This window comes from Pleurodeles waltl, chromosome 12, assembly GCF_031143425.1.
Source record: "Pleurodeles waltl isolate 20211129_DDA chromosome 12, aPleWal1.hap1.20221129, whole genome shotgun sequence".
NCBI lineage: Eukaryota > Metazoa > Chordata > Amphibia > Caudata > Salamandridae > Pleurodeles > Pleurodeles waltl.
Window position 1 is genome coordinate 656,572,703 of NC_090451.1, and position 16,530 is coordinate 656,589,232.

Here is a 16,530-nt window from a genome sequence, read left to right on the forward strand (position 1 = left end):
GCTATATTTGGGTGTTAAACTGGTACTAATGAGGTGCAACCAATGCCCAGATAGTGTTAACAAGTTTAACAACAAGCATTTGCAACGCAATCGGGTCTTGCATTTCTCCGAGTTATAGCTATTAGCAGTTGTAAACTCCCGACCGGATTTTTCTTGCCACATTGAATGGAAAAAAACAGCTGCAACAGTTCACTCGTAGTGAAACCTATCTGCAAAAGTGCAATTAACTATGTTACAGGGTCGATGTTATGCAAAGCGCTCAACTTCTGCCAAGCGAGATCACGCTGCGAACAAAAGATAACAAGCGAGATCGCACTGCGAACAAAAGATAAAAAGTATTTCACAAACCTGATGGGAAATAGCGAGCCTCACATGTTTTCAGTACTTGGTCGCTGCGCTTGAGGAGGGCTAACCACCGGAAAGGGCATGACATATGCGTGCCTTCCACTAATGAAAGCAAGCAGATTTTAACAGGCAAGCCCACGAACCAATGAAGGACACTGACGTGACATGGACGGTTCTCCGAGCCCTTTTCTAACTCCTAAAGCATTGCGCATGCAACGCAGGCTCGACCCTAGTAACATAATACTATCACAAAATGTGCTGCATTACGCAACATAGTTTGCCTTTTCCTGCTACATAATTTACTCAGACCTTATCCCATAATTTGTCCCTCCCATGCTGCGTAATTCCAGTGGCCCTGCTTATTACCAGCAGCAGAAACTTACTCTGGGCTGCACTTGATAGCATAATACCCACTCACTAAGTGCTTTTAACGCCTATTCCAGGATAGTACGCTGTAATAAGTTGCGTGGGCTGGCGCTCGAGTCTTGGAGGACTCGGGTGCTTGAGCGCACGATGGTTGCTGGGGCAACGGGGAAACACCGGTAAACGGTGCCGGAGCGTCGGAGAAAACGGACTTGTTTCCTCTGGGGGTCTGAAGTGGATTTTTACTTAATAATAAATACATTGAAACAGATATCCTTTGTGAAGGTTATTACATACCTTCCTTTTGGCGACGAGGAGACCCTCAGAGACGAACCCATTACAGACAATGCTGCAGTCTGGTGAAGTTCGAGTTGGAGTTAATTAACCAACGAAGTGTGGAGCAGACTTGGAGCTACTTGTGTGAGGCGTTTTCTTCAGCAGGAGGTGTGATTAATGAGGCATAACAGGAAGTAGCACTGTTGGAGTGTTGTGCTAGACAAGCTATCTTACTATTACAAATGGGCATATACGGCAGCCATTTTGGATGAGTATTTTAAGACTATGTTGTATTTTAAAGAATTACTAAGTGTAAGAGGACAACGAAGTACATAAACATCATTGGAAGTTACTACCTGTAGTTAACATACAAGAAAAATAGTTTGGTTTATTGCGTTGTATTAGATTCGCCACTTTATGCGCTATGCAGGCTGTTAATCCTCCACCCCCGTTTTTGGAAAGTCCAGGTGAACCACAAATTGCCTGGAGGCATTGGTTTGATGCTTTGAAACTTATTTGGGGGCAATAGGAGCGGCGAGATTTAGACCGGAACGAAAAAAATGCATACTGTTACATTCTATTGGGTTTGAAGGTCGAGCTATCTTCAAACATTTACCGGATATACCAAATGACGAAGAGGAGTTGGATGATTATGAATCTACGGTGAAGAAAATGAGTAGCAGGTTCGATTCTCCGCCAAGTTTAGTAGTGTCTAGACACAAGTTTTTCAAGAGGGTTCAGCAAAATGGTGAAGATGTGGATACGTACATTTCTGCGCTGAGATTGTTGGCAGCTGACTGCCAGTTTGGTGTACTGAGTGATCAATTGATCAGGGATCAGTTCATTTGTCAAGGCTTGGATAGATCCATTAAGCAGAAATTGCTATCTTTGGACAATCCAACACTAGCTGAATCTATCAAAATTGCCAAGAGCATCGAATCATCAATAAAATCGACTAAGGAAATAGAGAAATCTGTGGATAGTCGGGACAGAATTGGTGTGGTCCGAACTAAAATGGAGAAAGGAAAGTTGGACAAAACAATGAATTTGCAACCTTCTAACCAAGGATACAAGAATAGTAGAGACAATAATTTGTGTTTTTTTTTTAGGCAAAAAAATATTTGTTTTAGATGTGGATATGCTCTACATGTGAAAGGGACCAGAGCGTGTCCGGCTTTAAATGTTCAATGTAGGAATTGTGGGAAAATTGGCCATTTTGCGAAAGTGTGTCAGAGTGAACGTTCAAGAAACAACGCAGTAACGTCAGTGGTTGAGAATGAGGAAGGGTTGGTTGAAAATTTGATTGGAGAAGTTCAAGATATGGTGTTAGTGATTGATGACAAGATGATGAAGAGTGATGATGCTGCGTGCTGCATCGATCCGTATGTCCTCATTAGAGTAGGAAATAAACATTTACGGGTGTTAGTGGATTCGGGTGCAAGAATTAAAATGATAACACAAGAGTTGTTTAGTCAGAATTGGAAAGATCGTACTTTGTTACCTCCAGATAGAGCTCCTGTTTCTTATGAAGGGAGGAAAATAGATCTCCAAGGATATTTTGAGGATATTATGGAGTTCAAGGGAAGAAAGATACAAGGAAAAATTTACGTTGCAGTGAAAGGTTTAAATATCTTGGGTTGGTTTCATCAAGGTCTTTTTGGTATGGTTTTGCGACCTGGTACCAAAGATCAGGTAACAGTGATTAGGGATGTTAATGAGACGTTAAATGAATATCCTGAGGTTTTTTCAGGAGACTTAGGAAAGATAAAAGGATTCAAGCACAAAATCAAGGTTAAGAACAATGCTATACCAGTCAAACATAAACTTAGGAGTGTACCTTTTAGCATCAGAGAGGAACTGGAAAAAGAACTTCTTGGCTTACGTGACAAAGGGATTATTGAGCCAGTTGAGTCTTCGCTATGGACTTCTCCTTTAGTGGTTACAAAGAAAAAAAATGGAGATTTGAGAGTGTGTGTGGACTTGAGAGCATTGAACAAAGAGATTTGGGTGGACACACATCCATTACCAAAAATAAGTGAATTGTTGTCTACAGTTAAGGATGCAAAGATATTTACTAAGCTTGATCTTGCTAGCGCTTATCATCAGGTTGAGTTAGATCCAGAATCGAGACATTTGACAGCATTTGTGTCGCCTATTGGCACGTTCCAGTACTGTTGCATGCCTTTTGGGTTAGCCTCGGCAGCTTCAGTCTTTCAAAGGATTATGTGTTCGATATTGAAAGATGTGCCGAATGTATTAGTGTTTCAAGATGATGTGCCGATTTATGCAGGTACTCAATGTGAACATAACCAAGTGTTGAGACAGGTGTTGAATAAGTTTTCTTCTTGTGGAATTGTTCTAAAAAGAGAGAAGTGTTTATTTATGAAACCATCAGTAGAATATTTAGGTCATGTTATTTCGGAGGAGGGAATCTTACCAAAACCTGGTTTGATAGAAGCCATCAACAAGGCTCCACCCCGAAGGACAAAGGGGGAGTGAAGTCATTTTTAGGAATGTGTGAATTTTACTCTCGATTCGTATCAAACTTTGCTAGCATAGTTAGGCCGATATCCAATCTTTTGAAGAGTGAGGTATGTTTTGTTTGGGATACTGAGTGTGATAAGGCATTCAAAGAAATAAAGAAGATATTAGTTAGTGCTAAGGTACTGAAACCGTTTGATCAAGAGGTTCAATGTTGTTTAACTGTTGATGCAAGTAATGTAGGGGTAGGAGCGGTTTTAACACAGTTGAAGAATGATGAAGAGAACACAATTGGGTTTGCATCCAGAGCGTTAAGGGAACCGGAAACTAATTTTTCTGTTATTGAAAAGGAAATGTTGGCTTGTGTGTGGGCGGTTGAGAAATTTAGAAACTATATTTGGGGCAGACATTTCATATTGAAAACAGATCATAAACCTCTCGTGTCGATTCTCAATGGCACAAATAATAAAACTGGTACACCCAGAATTGCGAGGTTCACGGCAAGATTGATACAGTATGACTTTGAAGTCATCTATATTCAAGGAGGAAAGAATGTCAGAGCAGACTATCTATCACGGTTTCCAGCTCAAATTGTAGAAGGGGATGATGATAATTGGGCAGATGAGAGTTGCTTGATTTCTGCTGTGGAAATTGAACAAATCTGTGTGTGTTCAGAAAATGTATGGAAGGAGAAATTATATGCAGATAAAATTTTGTGTGAGGTAATCAAGAATGTTAAAGGAGGGTGGCCTCATGAAAGGGGATTGATGTATGGTGTTCAACCATTTTGGAAAGTTGCAGACGAGTTGACTATTGAGGACAATATTTTGCTGAGAAATGACAAATTAATCCCACCAGAAGATTTGAGAAGCAGAATCAAGGAAAAAGCTCATGAGGGGCATTTAGGCGCAACAATGACCAAGAGGAGAGTGCGTGAGCATTTTTGGTGGCCATGTATGGATAGTGAAATTGACAGTTTGGTGAAGAATTGCACTATATGTTATAATAGTGATAAGTCATTTAGGACATGTACTCCTCCGATGATTCCAATTGATTGTCCTACTGGTCCTTGGAAGAAGTTGGGGGTGGGACCATTTCATGCTTTGAATTGCAGTACCAGGTATGCGTACGTGGTAGTTGACTATTACTCAAAATGGCCATACGTGAAGTTTGTTCAGGATCCAAATGCCAGATCGTTGGTTATATTTTTGAGAGAGGTTTTTATGAGTGAAGGTTTTCCCGAAGAAATAATTACAGACAATGGTGTACAATTTGTGACTGACGAATTCAAAGTGTTTTTTGATGAAGGATCAATTAAACATTTGAAGTGTTCACTTTATCAACCCCAAACAAATGGTTTGGTGGAACGTTTTAATCGTGTACTAGGTGACTGCATTAGGTGGTCGCTGAGAAACAAATGTGTGGTGACTACATCTGTCCAGGCAATGCTATGGTTTTATAGAACAACACCACACTCCACCACTGGAGTGTCCCCTTTTGAAGCTTTAAGAGGAAGAAAGGCTTGTATGCAAGTATGTCCGGGGTGGATGTCCAGATTTTTCAAAAGTATGCGATTGGAAGAGTGTGCAAAAATTGTCCAACAGAATGTTAAAGAAAAACAGGTTGTACAAAAAATGCATTTTGACAAACGGAAAGGTGTTAAGAGAATTGGTTTTTCCACAGGAGATTGGGTGTCTATAAAGCTGCCTACTTTTGTCAAAAAAGGGGGTCTGAAATTCTCTGACCCGGTAAGAGTGAAGTTGGTGAAAGGGAATGCAGTTAAAGTTGAAGGAAACAAATGGTGGAACATGTCAAAGGTTGTTAAACTTCAGAATGGATTGGAAGAGTGCCGTATTGACCATGGGTTAAGGACTAATTCAGGGTCACAGGATTCTAATACTCTCCACCAACCGGTATTGCAGGTACCGTCAACGCGTAAGAGTCTACGTGTAAGGAGAGTTCCTTGGAAACTCAGAGTGTGATGATTCTGGTGTAAACGTGGTAAAAAAATAAAATAAAATAAAAAAAAAATTGTTATCCATAAGATTGCTTTATTTGAAGAAAATGTTCAATGAAAATTATTTTTGTTCTATAAACATGTTAAGTTAGTTATAGTTGTTTGTGTAAGGAGTTATATTCATAATATGCTTTAAGTGAGACAGTTGAATAATTATGTGGAGTTGTTTTTAGTTGTTTGGAAAAGAAATTCTATAGTTTAAAAAAAAAAAAAAAAAACTCAATGTAATAAGTTGCGTGGGCTGGCGCTCGAGTCTTGGAGGACTCGGGTGCTCGAGTGCACGATGGTTGCTGGGGCAATGGGGAAACACCGGTAAACGGTGCCGGAGCGTCGGAGAAAACGGACGCGTTTCCTCTGGGGGTCTGAAGTGGATTTTTACTTAATAATAAATACATTGAAACAGATATCCTTTGTGAAGGTTATTACATACGCGCTATATAAAATCACAATACAAGTTGTGTCTTCTTTTCACGGTATTAATGGCACTGCCTTGTATCAATATTTGTATGTCCCCAACTTAGAGAAAGTTTAACTCACTGCCCCAATTTCAATGTTGGTCTGTCTATATCTCTGTCAACATTTCAGTTTACTTGTCTATGTTTGTGTCTTGCTCAGTGTCTCCTTGTTCATGAGCCATTTTTTTCATTTTCATAGGGATTTCTGAGATAAAATAGACAGAAGGGTGCACGCGGATATACTCTCTCAACTAAGCCACAGAAAATATACTGGTTTAGGAAACTGCTCCCAACCTCACAGAGTCAGCCAGCTGAGGTGAATGTAAGATGGTGTTATTAGATCAACTGTACTTGAAGGAAGGAAGGTCTGCTCTTCTATGTTCATGCCTTTTGAGACTAATACACTAGTAGTCAAACTCCAGAGAGTGCAGCATTTCTAATACTGGAACATACTCACTCTGTGTTCTTACAAATGTGAATGACCTAAGATAGATCTGCTCATAGTGATACACTGCTCCTATATTTAGGACAACAAACAATCATACAATTAATACATTTTGCTCTCCTTGTATTCACAGTGTACATCACGGGTGACAATAATACACAGATGTATGTATGTTTATTTGTTTTTTCAATAAATGTTGATAAAGTTCCCAGATAAGCCATCTAGATCTGCTGGGTGTTCCACCACAATATTGTATTTTTAATATTGACCTGCACCCTTATCGATGCCACAGTGTGGCCTACAAACATATGATCAGGTGATAGGTAGAGAATAGTAAATCTACATTTAATTTAAATTGGTTATGTTGGTAGTCAATACTGCTGAGCTGATACATGTGCCCGTCAATATTAGTGGCTTCAATATTATGACACACAACCTAACAGCCGCGTCTGTCAGGGCTGCTGTTGCCACGGTTAATTATTTTCTAGCTCCAGTGCTGCTTGATCGGAGAGTTTTGAAACAAGATGCACTTGAACTAATGTTTCCACTTTCTTGCAAGTTTAATTTCGTGGTTAGGCTGTCATATGTTTTCATAGAAAGCATAGAATCTTTTTGCGATCTTAGACGGTTTGTGATGTCTCGTTTACTTTCCTTTGCTGTGTGAATCGGAGTTCTGCCACTTTTTTTTATTTTAAAAGATCATCAGAAGTTTACCACACTTAATGCCACAAACAGTCCATTCCGATTCTAAGCAGCGGACAACACCACTTCCTGCCCAGTAGGGCATTATCAGATGTATTCTACTTGAGCTAAAACAGAGAGATCTGTTAGATTTTGATAATAAGTAGAACATTTCGGACTGAAAGCGTCTTTTCCCCAGAATTTGAGGGTTTTTTTTGCTTTTCGTGTACAATGTCAATACTAACTGCACATCTCATAGACAACCAGAGTATGAAGCCCTAGTTGGATCTAGCATTTCCTTTGTCTTTCCAGGTGATGAACACTAAATATCTCAAGCCCTTTCCACTGCACACACCTTATTTGCCCCTATTTCTCTATGAACTTATGCTCACTTATCCATCATTCCAGAGTAGTGTAAGACCCAAGCCGCCTTGATATGAAGTACAGAGGATGGCACCCTCATCACCTGGCGGATAACATGATTAAGTGTGCCACTTTCTCTTGCTAATTTTCCTCTTACTAGGAGGCTGGAGTTTTCAGCTTATCTGTTAGATGCAAGATCAGTGGTCAGTAGTTTGGTCTGTGTGTCCTCATGATGCATGCTCCCATTGGGTCAGTTTCAGCTTTATGAAGTCCACCAGGGTGTCCAGCTGATCGTTCAGGACCTCGCTATCGCCGTCGTTTGTGATGGTCCAGTCAAAGGACATGCCATGGTCCAGCCCACACTCAGACTCTGCATCATCAATCCCTGGAGAAGGAGGGGGAGACACATGTAGAGGATTACTATGGATGTATCTGTAAAGAACAAGCATGCAAGAAGCTTCAAGGGAAAGATGGGGAGGCTGGTCCTTACCATGAAGCCACTCTCTGTGAGATGTAAAGGTAGGCGAGCTGCTTATCCCAAAAGAAAGCAACCAGTTCATCTTTCAAACAAAACCCTGTACTGAAGGCCATAAATTACCCAGCATAATCAGTTATTCCAGCCCTGGCCTGTTCAACACCACACTGTCCAGACAAGATCACCACTCTGCTTCACCTGAAGCAGGGCCCTACAGTGATCAGTGGAGACCACTATATCAGTCCTTTCCTTGAGGACTGAACTGCATTTCACAGGGTGGACAGCTACCGTCAACCCTCCCCTGTGGGAGAGTGGGTTGCTGTGTAAGACAGTTCACTGCAGCTCTCTCTAATAAGATGACCCCATATTGCAATGAGGGTACAACTACTGTAGACGTCACAATGACACTCATACAGGACAGCACACAATCTATTACCAAGACATTGCTCAGAGGAGATATATGCTTCAGCTCTCATGTGTGAGGGAGGGTATATACAGCTGGGAAGAAACAGACTTCCTTAGCCTGCACCAAGGTACACAATGTGTGGGTGTGGGGGATGGGTCTTTAGTAGATTTACCCGGACTACCATATTAGTCTGTGTTAAACGTTCTTCATAGTTTTGTATGTTTGGTCTTTCCAGAAGGTGCTAGAGATCCGAAACAAGTACCGCCATATCTGGACTTTGGCTCAGTCAATGAAGGACACTTTGGGTCTCTGTAGTTTCCTTTTAGTGGTACAGCAGTCTGTTCCAGCTTTAAAAGTTACCAAAAACTATGATTTGTGTCCCATCTGAAAGATCTTGTGCTTTAGACTACTATACTGAGATTTAAGTTAGTCCACTTTCGGCTGGAGTTTGTTTTCTTTACATCCATGTGGTTGATGCACATGACAGAAGGGCTGAATATTTTGTGGCCTTCTGACCTCCATTTGAGGTAAGCCCTACATCCGCAACCAAACAGGATTATGGCGTTTTTGAGTTGGACCAGACTTTTGCTTTTGGGTACCCAATACAGAAGCATAGCAACAATCTATGTACAACCTCACTTGTGCTAATGTGTCATTGTGTAATGCTGATTCCCACATTCTGTTATGCTGCTGATATACTCCAAAAAGGCTAAAGAGGGCCTACAGTTTTACAAACAGATGAACAAAGATGGACTACTGTACTAGCACCAGTTCAATGTGCCAACAACACTGCATAAACTCTTAGCAAGTGTCTCCCATCTCAGATTTGTATCTTACTCTGAAATGCGGGATCACATCTGCAATGGATCGACATACCAGGTGTGAACGCCCAGCCTCGCAGCCTTCGGGTTGCCTCGGATGCCTGCACTCGCACAGTCTGTGTCAGTTCCCCATAGGAGCTGCGGAACCAGTCCACGTCAGAGCGCCGCCGCGTGTCGCTGACTATCTGCAAAAGAGGAGAACAGAAGGTGAGGAGAACCAAAAGGTGGGGGTGCATCTCTGCAAATACTTACATCCAGCATGGTCTGCAGGAGAACGGACAACAGAGGAAAAGAAGATACACACCCCAGAAAAAAAAACTTCATTTACATACACACAAACCTGAATACCAAACTGTGCAAATGTTAGCACTTGACAAATTAGCATGGCACAGTCCCTGCTTCCATGCACATGTCAAGGATGCTCCAGAACAGAGTGACCTGCACAGAGAACACTGTTAATTTACTCATCCCTAGTGTATGGGTTTGGTGCCTAGGTGCCGGCTAGAGAGCGCGAGACTAGACAGGATTTGCCCTCATCAATACTGCAAGCTTCTGACACACAGAAAAAGTGTGTCTCCCACCAATTATAAGAAGAACAGAAAGACGTTGAGCAGCATATTAGCCTGGGTAGAATGTATGTGCAATACCCCTATATTACTGGCAGCACAAAGGAATATTTGAGAAACACTGTGGCGCAGGATAGTAAGACTCTAGCACTGAAATGCAATTTAGGTTCATTTTTAATCCGAGGCCTACTAGACAATTCAGCTGTCTGGGTGCGAATACATTTTGGGAACATGCTGAAAGCTTTCCTGGGAATTCATTTCACCTAATGCATACCATTAGCTTGGTATTTTGTAACACACACTTGCTTACTTTCTAGTTGCTGGATTTGTTTGGCTTAGGCTGTCCAGCATGTCTTTGTCCTGCATATGGATCATACACTGTTTACCACCTCTCTGATTGGCTCCTTGTATTCTTCCATGAGTGCTTGATTTCTGGGAACTCTTTTTCTTTTTCGTGAGGCACTGTTCCAGAGTACATATGTTTTCAATTGTCTCCTGTATGTTTGTTCACAGTAGTAATTACGCTGTATTTCTTTGAAAAGATTTGCTGCCTCCCGTCTCTCTGCATAACTGATTCTACTTATCTCTGCCAGTATTTCAATGTTGCATGCCATTGAGGAGCAATGTTCTTATCAGCCTGTTTATTTTGGTCACTGCTATTTACTAATACCACAACGTAAAACAATCTTCTTCCTCAATTACAGGCTCATGCCATAACCGCTGGAAGTATGGGAGTAAGCAGTACTGAAACACCCTCAAAATAACCATGCTGGAGTTCGGAGGTGAGTGAGCAATAAACGGGCTTTTACATTTTGTTTGTACTTTGTCACGTTAGCTGTGTAACGACAGAGGTCAAGTGCTTGGTTCCGTCTTCCAGGGACCTTGGTGTTTACTTTTCTTTCTCTGACTCCAAAGTAAGAGTATTTATGTTACAATCTTGCTGGGAATGTGAAGGGAAAGGCTTTAGGGTGTTGGTTTTTTTCCAGCACACAACAAAATATAAATGTCTGTAAAAGAACATCACAAATATTTCAGAATGTATCAGAATTAGGAAAGCACAAATTAAGCACCTTTTTGCAAAATACATTAATACACTAGGTGACGCAGGCTTCCACACATTATCACATTTGTGTTTGTATCCTGTAGAGTTTTATCAGTAAAACTGTATGTCTACAAATATAATGGTCATTCCAATTGAAAATGTGTTGGCTGTAATGGCAGTGCGCTACCACATCATGCATACTCTATTCTATGCTGCTCCACTATACAAACATTCTACTCCCTTGTATGCCATTCCACTCGACGCCACTTAGGTCTATGCCACTTTATTCCACTTTAGGCCACCCTATTCCATTCCACGTCTCTACTCCCCTCTACGCCACTCTATCCCACTCCGCGATGCTACTCCACTCTAGGATACTCCCCCACTCTACAACACTACTTGGTGAATCAAGTGCTCGGGTGAAGTCAGATCCACAATCAGTCTGCTTACCCATATGGGCTGGGAAGCCCCATCCACGATGATCCTACAGAAAAATCCTGGGTCCTCGTTTCGCTTTTCCTCCCCCCATCGGATCATGTCGGACCGGTATTTCTCTTTATACTCGCTGGGGTCCAGGAGGCGTTGGAAGTCAAGGCCATGGTCCTGCAAAAAGAGAAAAACTCTGTGCTACAACGTGCTGGCAGGATTTGGCAAAATGTGATGGATGAAAAGGCTACGGTGATAAGGCAGGAGTCATACCTTAGCATATTGCTCCTTGAGGGGTCCTGACAGGCGAAGGATGGCACACACATCGGGGCCTAACCTGTCATTAAGGAAAATCGGAACCTTACTGGAGAAGGTGATTGACATCAGTCTAGAGAAGCTGAGATCATTTTTACCAAGACTACAGGTAATATTTTGTCTACGTGATATCTAACCAACCCCACTAGGTACTCTGGCCTAGTCGTTACTGCCTCCTGCCTTATTTTGCTTTCCTGATTCACATGCTGACACTTCATTTGGCCTTGGCTCTCACCCCGCATTACACTTTTTGCTCTGCTTCTCACCCCTCACTCATAATGCTCTTCCCTGTTCTACAATGAAGAACAAAATTAAGACACATGGCAAGTCAGACAAGTAGTGCCAAAATAAGTACAAGAAAAGGTTATTTCTTACATTTCCTATTTGCTTCTTATAAAATGCTGATTTTGTCCTTTTTTCACGCCCTCCCTTTGCTGGTAACAGGTTTTGCTGATCCCTTTGTTTTTTGGGATCATTCCCAAACAATGAGGCATAATTTTGTCTTCCTTGGGAGCCTTCAATTTACAGAAAGAATAGTGAAGTGGGTGCCTTGGAATGTTGAGAAAGCGTGAAGAAAGTGTCTAGTCCATCTTAGGTCACATCGTGGCAAGCAATATTGTAACTTGCATTAGACTGGATTCCTGCAAAGCTTTGGTGTCATTGTTTATTTGGCTGGCACTCTAATGGCTGCTTGTGCAAGCCACTCTTGTGATGTTTTGCAAGATTTGTCAGGTGCAGTTCCTGCCAAGTTTGTAAAGTGGGTCAACGCCACCCGGCGAGCCTGTGTCCATGACCTTGATATCTTACTGCAGTAAGTCCAAGTCCAGTAGATTTAAAAAAAAAAAAAAAAATTGCCTGAGCCTTTTAAATCTGCATTGCTTTCCTGCGCCCATCTGACCCAACACTCACAAAAAAGGTACCCAAGCATTTAAAAAGCTCCTTATAGTCACCGTGGGCATCAGCGGCTCTACCAACTTCTTCAATGAAACGGCATTATTGTGGTGTGCATCTCTCTGCGATTGGGAAAAAAAATGATATTACCCACGTCATTCTATACCCCAGAAATGTGCCCGCTTCGCCATGCAGTGTTATCCCAAAAGCTGAATTTTTACAGGATGCTGCACGATTAGCAATGATTTCGTTATTGAGCTGCTGTGCCGCTGAGTTATCTGACTACTCTCAGAATATTGATGTTTTGGAGTATTCCTTTAGGCCTCCAGGACGCACCAGCAAATGCAAAGCCCACACTCCCTGATGCATCTGTCGTCAATGCTGATGCCCATTGCTGTGTGGCCAATACTACAGCAAGCAGCTCTGTCTGCAATCCTAACCCTCCCCATGTGACATAACTACTCGCAGGGCTTCTTCGTCTTCTATTTGTGGCAAAGGCTGCAGCTATGACTGTAGCACAATCCCGCCCATTAGTGACAAATCAGTTTGTCCAACCTGTCTGGGCAACATGCTCACAGTATTGAGTTCGAGGGAGCACATTATGTCAGTTTAAAAGGTACACAAATATGTAATAATAGAAGTCTCAAACCCCTAATTTACAGTGTAAGGGATGGGGAAGATCAGCGGTCGAACCACTCAGGTATCTTGGGATACAAAATGATGGTTTCCACCTAACAATGGACTTGAGCGAACAATCAAAATATTAAGAGTCTATCAACCGAGCTAGTTTGCTGGTTGTTGCGCCTAATGAACCACAACTCTAATTAAGGACTGGCAATGCCTACCTGTGGGTAGCCCACCACTGTGGAGTGACTTAAAACTGAACCGCTGAGAGATGTGGACCAGGAGCCCCGCCCAAACTATCTGGTGTTTCCCAGGTCCTTAACAAGGTTCATCACTTCCCCCTTCCCATTTACTGCCCCTTCACAGGCTGGACCCTTGCTCGGGCAACCCTCTTTGTAGGATTTGGGTGCCTAAATTCCTGTCTTCAGTCAAGAGGCAACTTCCTTTCTGACCTGTTGTAAGAGTCATCTCTGGTCCGTACTATGTGCTTAAATATCCCTGGGGAAGGAGAGTGTGGCACTGGATAAGAACTATATTTGGACCATGATATAGATTTTTTTTTTTTTTTAATCAGTTTGTATTCCTTTCATAGTATCGAGCAAACAGCAAAACAATTTCCAATGTGCTAAGCCCTCAATCATGATAGTATATTGAGGGAACCAAAACAGGATTGTTCCCCTCCGAACCAAGTAGACAAACTGTTGCACTTTTTGGCAACGATTGGGCCATGTTTCCCATAATGTATGATATTTTTTCCACACACTTGATTTGTACAGTGTCCATGCCAATTCCCCGGGAGAGCCATCCCAGCCCCCCACACTTAATAACAAGGACTGCATGCTTAGCGTCCTACTTCAGGATGATACTAAGGAATTTGCTAACAGATTTAAGTTTCTTGGACCAGTTATGGCAACCCACTGAGCAGGACCAGATAGAAAAGTCCACCTTCTCTGCAAGACAGTGCAGGCATCTTGGGCATTGCCTCCTCCTCATGGTCCAAAGTTTGGCTGAATCAAAGCATGTTCTATAAAAAGATTTAAACTGTATTAGCCTCAGTTTAGGCGATACGGTTCGGCATCTCTAGGGCATCTTGGCCTTAGATCATTCTTCATATTTTAGCACATGTATGCCCTCTTGCCATTAAGACCCATGGCTTTAACTCTTGCTTTTGATTGTTCAACTGACATTGGCCTGCCAATAGTACTGCTGACGTTTACTGTGGAATTCTATGATTTTTTGTTAATTTTCACATTCTTTGCAGTGCTGCAAAAGAAGGAGATCCAGTCACGCCCTGCATCTGGCAACTTTTATTAAGCAAGTTCTTGGCTGGTCCCACTAAAATAGGTTCTTTTCTGGTGCACTTTGCTAACAAAAGGACACATTTAGCTGCACCTAGACTTTCTGGGCACTGCATTCAGAGCAGAAACGTGCAAAGAATGAGGCACCTTTATTATTTTCACTTTCAACATGGCCCAACTCAAACTCCTCATTTAAAGGACAATCAGCACTCCTTTTGTTCAAGTGTCATTCTGGTTGGACACTAGCTGGAGCCCAACACATTAATGCCAAAACCATTTAGGAAAAGAGACAGCTCTACACGTGTAAAGATGTGCATGGGCTTTAGGAATGCCAGATGTATCTGTTAAAATGCGTACTTGCAACAGTAACCATTTATATAGCGATAATAGTTATTCCCACCCAAAGGAATCATTTTCAACAACCTTAGGTTAAAGATTGATGAAAAGATGCAAGCCTCTACATTAGCAGTGTTAGTATACAGCTCGATGATGCTGGTTCATCGTTCACTAAACCATAATTAAAGATTGCAACTTGTGGCGTGTAACTACCAGGGTCTCTACAACAAAAGCTCTAACACACTGAGCTATCTACATGAAATAGACATTTGAGACATACGGGTTACACGTAGAACGTCACAGCAGGCACATTAAGACCGTGACGTTTGCCCTTTGCTTTAACTTTTCCCCTCCCTCCATACTGCGCACCTGTCCCGCAGACGGTCCGTCACGTAGTCCTTGCCACTCTTTCTCTTCCCGCTGCAGAGCAGCACCAAACACGGTCCTTTGGCCATTGCCAAAACAGTAATGTCAAAGGCACCCACGCTAGGAACTCCACCACTACGCTCACCGCTCATTGGCCGCCGATATGAGGTAGAGCCTCGCTGATTGGGGGCGCGTGTGTGGCTCCGCCCGAAGGCCGTCACCGGGGCACCTGCGATTGGTTCTCCAGCCGGGAGCTAAGCCTCGCCCACATCGGACTACATTCGGACCAGGGGGTGTGTATAAGTAGAGGATGAGGAGTAGCCGGCTTCCCAGGTTGTGTAGTGGACGCTGCCATCTTGGAAGGACTACGGTTTCAGTTTGTATTTAAGAAGTATATGGACATCAAATTAAAAAAGTGATTTTCTAAACTTGTGCTATTCCTACACAGCTTAGAAGATCATGTTTTTGAAATACTTCTAAAACTGTGTGTCATCTAGGAAATATTTGAGAATGCTAAAAGATACATTTTAAAATTTGGCTATCAAGATTTTGGAGTTGTCAGGCGATAGTCAAATAAACCCATTGCTAACCCTCTTTGCAGAATCAACATTATGACCAAACAGACATTGGCAAAACCAAGTCGCCAAACCTTTAGACTTTGCCAGCCTGGACCGATTATTTTAGTCCATAGTTTTTGCTGTAGTTGGTCAGCATCGACAAAAAACGAGAGAAAAACATGCTGTTCCCAATGATAAACAGCATCGATGGACAATAAGGGTGCAATGATACATACATGAGTCGGGAAGCATGTGCATATATGTATCATGACACTGTGATGATTTGTTTGGGCACGTGCATGTATCGCCACCACGCACATTCACGCATTCATCATGACGCGGTAGTCAGTTTTGAACATTTTCATTTTATTTTTTAGGTCCCACATACAGCACAAGCTGTTTTTCGAAAGGTCTCTTGTAGGCTTATCAAGAATTTACATTTGGCTTATAGCCCACTCACTGCTTACCATTGGTTGTTTTTTTGTCACTCTTATTTACTTGCTTTTTACTCAATGGCTTTCTTTGTCCCATCTTGTGTTTTGCCTCCACTTGAGGATAGCGTCTTTATAATCTTTTTCCTTCACTTAACTGTATCCTTCCACTGCTCACTTTGATCTTTTTGGTTGAACACTCCATGGGAGTGCATGTGTTAACCAGCTTGCTAACGTGTGTACTTTCCACTTTTCCATACCCACTCCCCATGCTGTCTTTCTCTCTCTTTGTGTGCTTCTTTTTTCTTCCCCTGCATTTCTTATTGCTTTCTTCCGCAGATGTGTGTTCGCAAGTAAACCCCTCCGTAACAGAACTCCTTGTTGCACTCTCCTTAATGTGCTTTCCATTGTCAATCCTGACTCCCTGCACACCATTTTGGGCTTTCCATTGTGTATGTCCTCTCTCATGCTTTGTGTTGCCCACTCTCTCTCTCATGTGTTTCCTTGCACTCCGTGTTGCTCTCTCTCTCATTTGCTTCCACTCTGCAGC

The 16,530-nt window shown here is 42.2% G+C and overlaps 1 protein-coding gene and 1 long non-coding RNA gene across 5 annotated transcripts in view; one reads left to right on the forward strand and one right to left on the reverse strand.

The window, feature by feature from the left end:
* LOC138268585 (uncharacterized) overlaps positions 1 to 16,530 on the forward strand; it is a 331,134-nt gene that overhangs the window by 21,522 nt on the left and 293,082 nt on the right. For both annotated transcript variants that reach the window (XR_011200029.1, XR_011200027.1), the window contains exon 3: positions 10,399 to 10,476. This is a non-coding gene — a long non-coding RNA (uncharacterized lncRNA). The remainder of the gene's footprint in view (positions 1 to 10,398; positions 10,477 to 16,530) is intronic.
* PMVK (phosphomevalonate kinase) lies at positions 6,540 to 15,146 on the reverse strand. 3 transcript variants are annotated; one of them, XM_069218382.1, is made up of 5 exons: positions 14,996 to 15,146; positions 11,436 to 11,499; positions 11,187 to 11,339; positions 9,184 to 9,313; positions 6,540 to 7,811 (listed from the first exon to the last, which is right to left on the reverse strand). In XM_069218382.1, exons 1-5 carry the CDS (start codon positions 15,142 to 15,144, stop codon positions 7,654 to 7,656), a joined length of 654 nt encoding a protein of 217 aa, XP_069074483.1. In that variant the 5' UTR covers positions 15,145 to 15,146; the 3' UTR covers positions 6,540 to 7,653. The 3 variants fall into 3 exon arrangements, with proteins under 3 accessions (XP_069074483.1, XP_069074484.1, XP_069074485.1); XM_069218383.1 differs by having other exon boundaries at positions 11,436 to 11,526; positions 14,996 to 15,140; XM_069218384.1 differs by lacking the exon at positions 11,436 to 11,499 and having other exon boundaries at positions 14,996 to 15,095.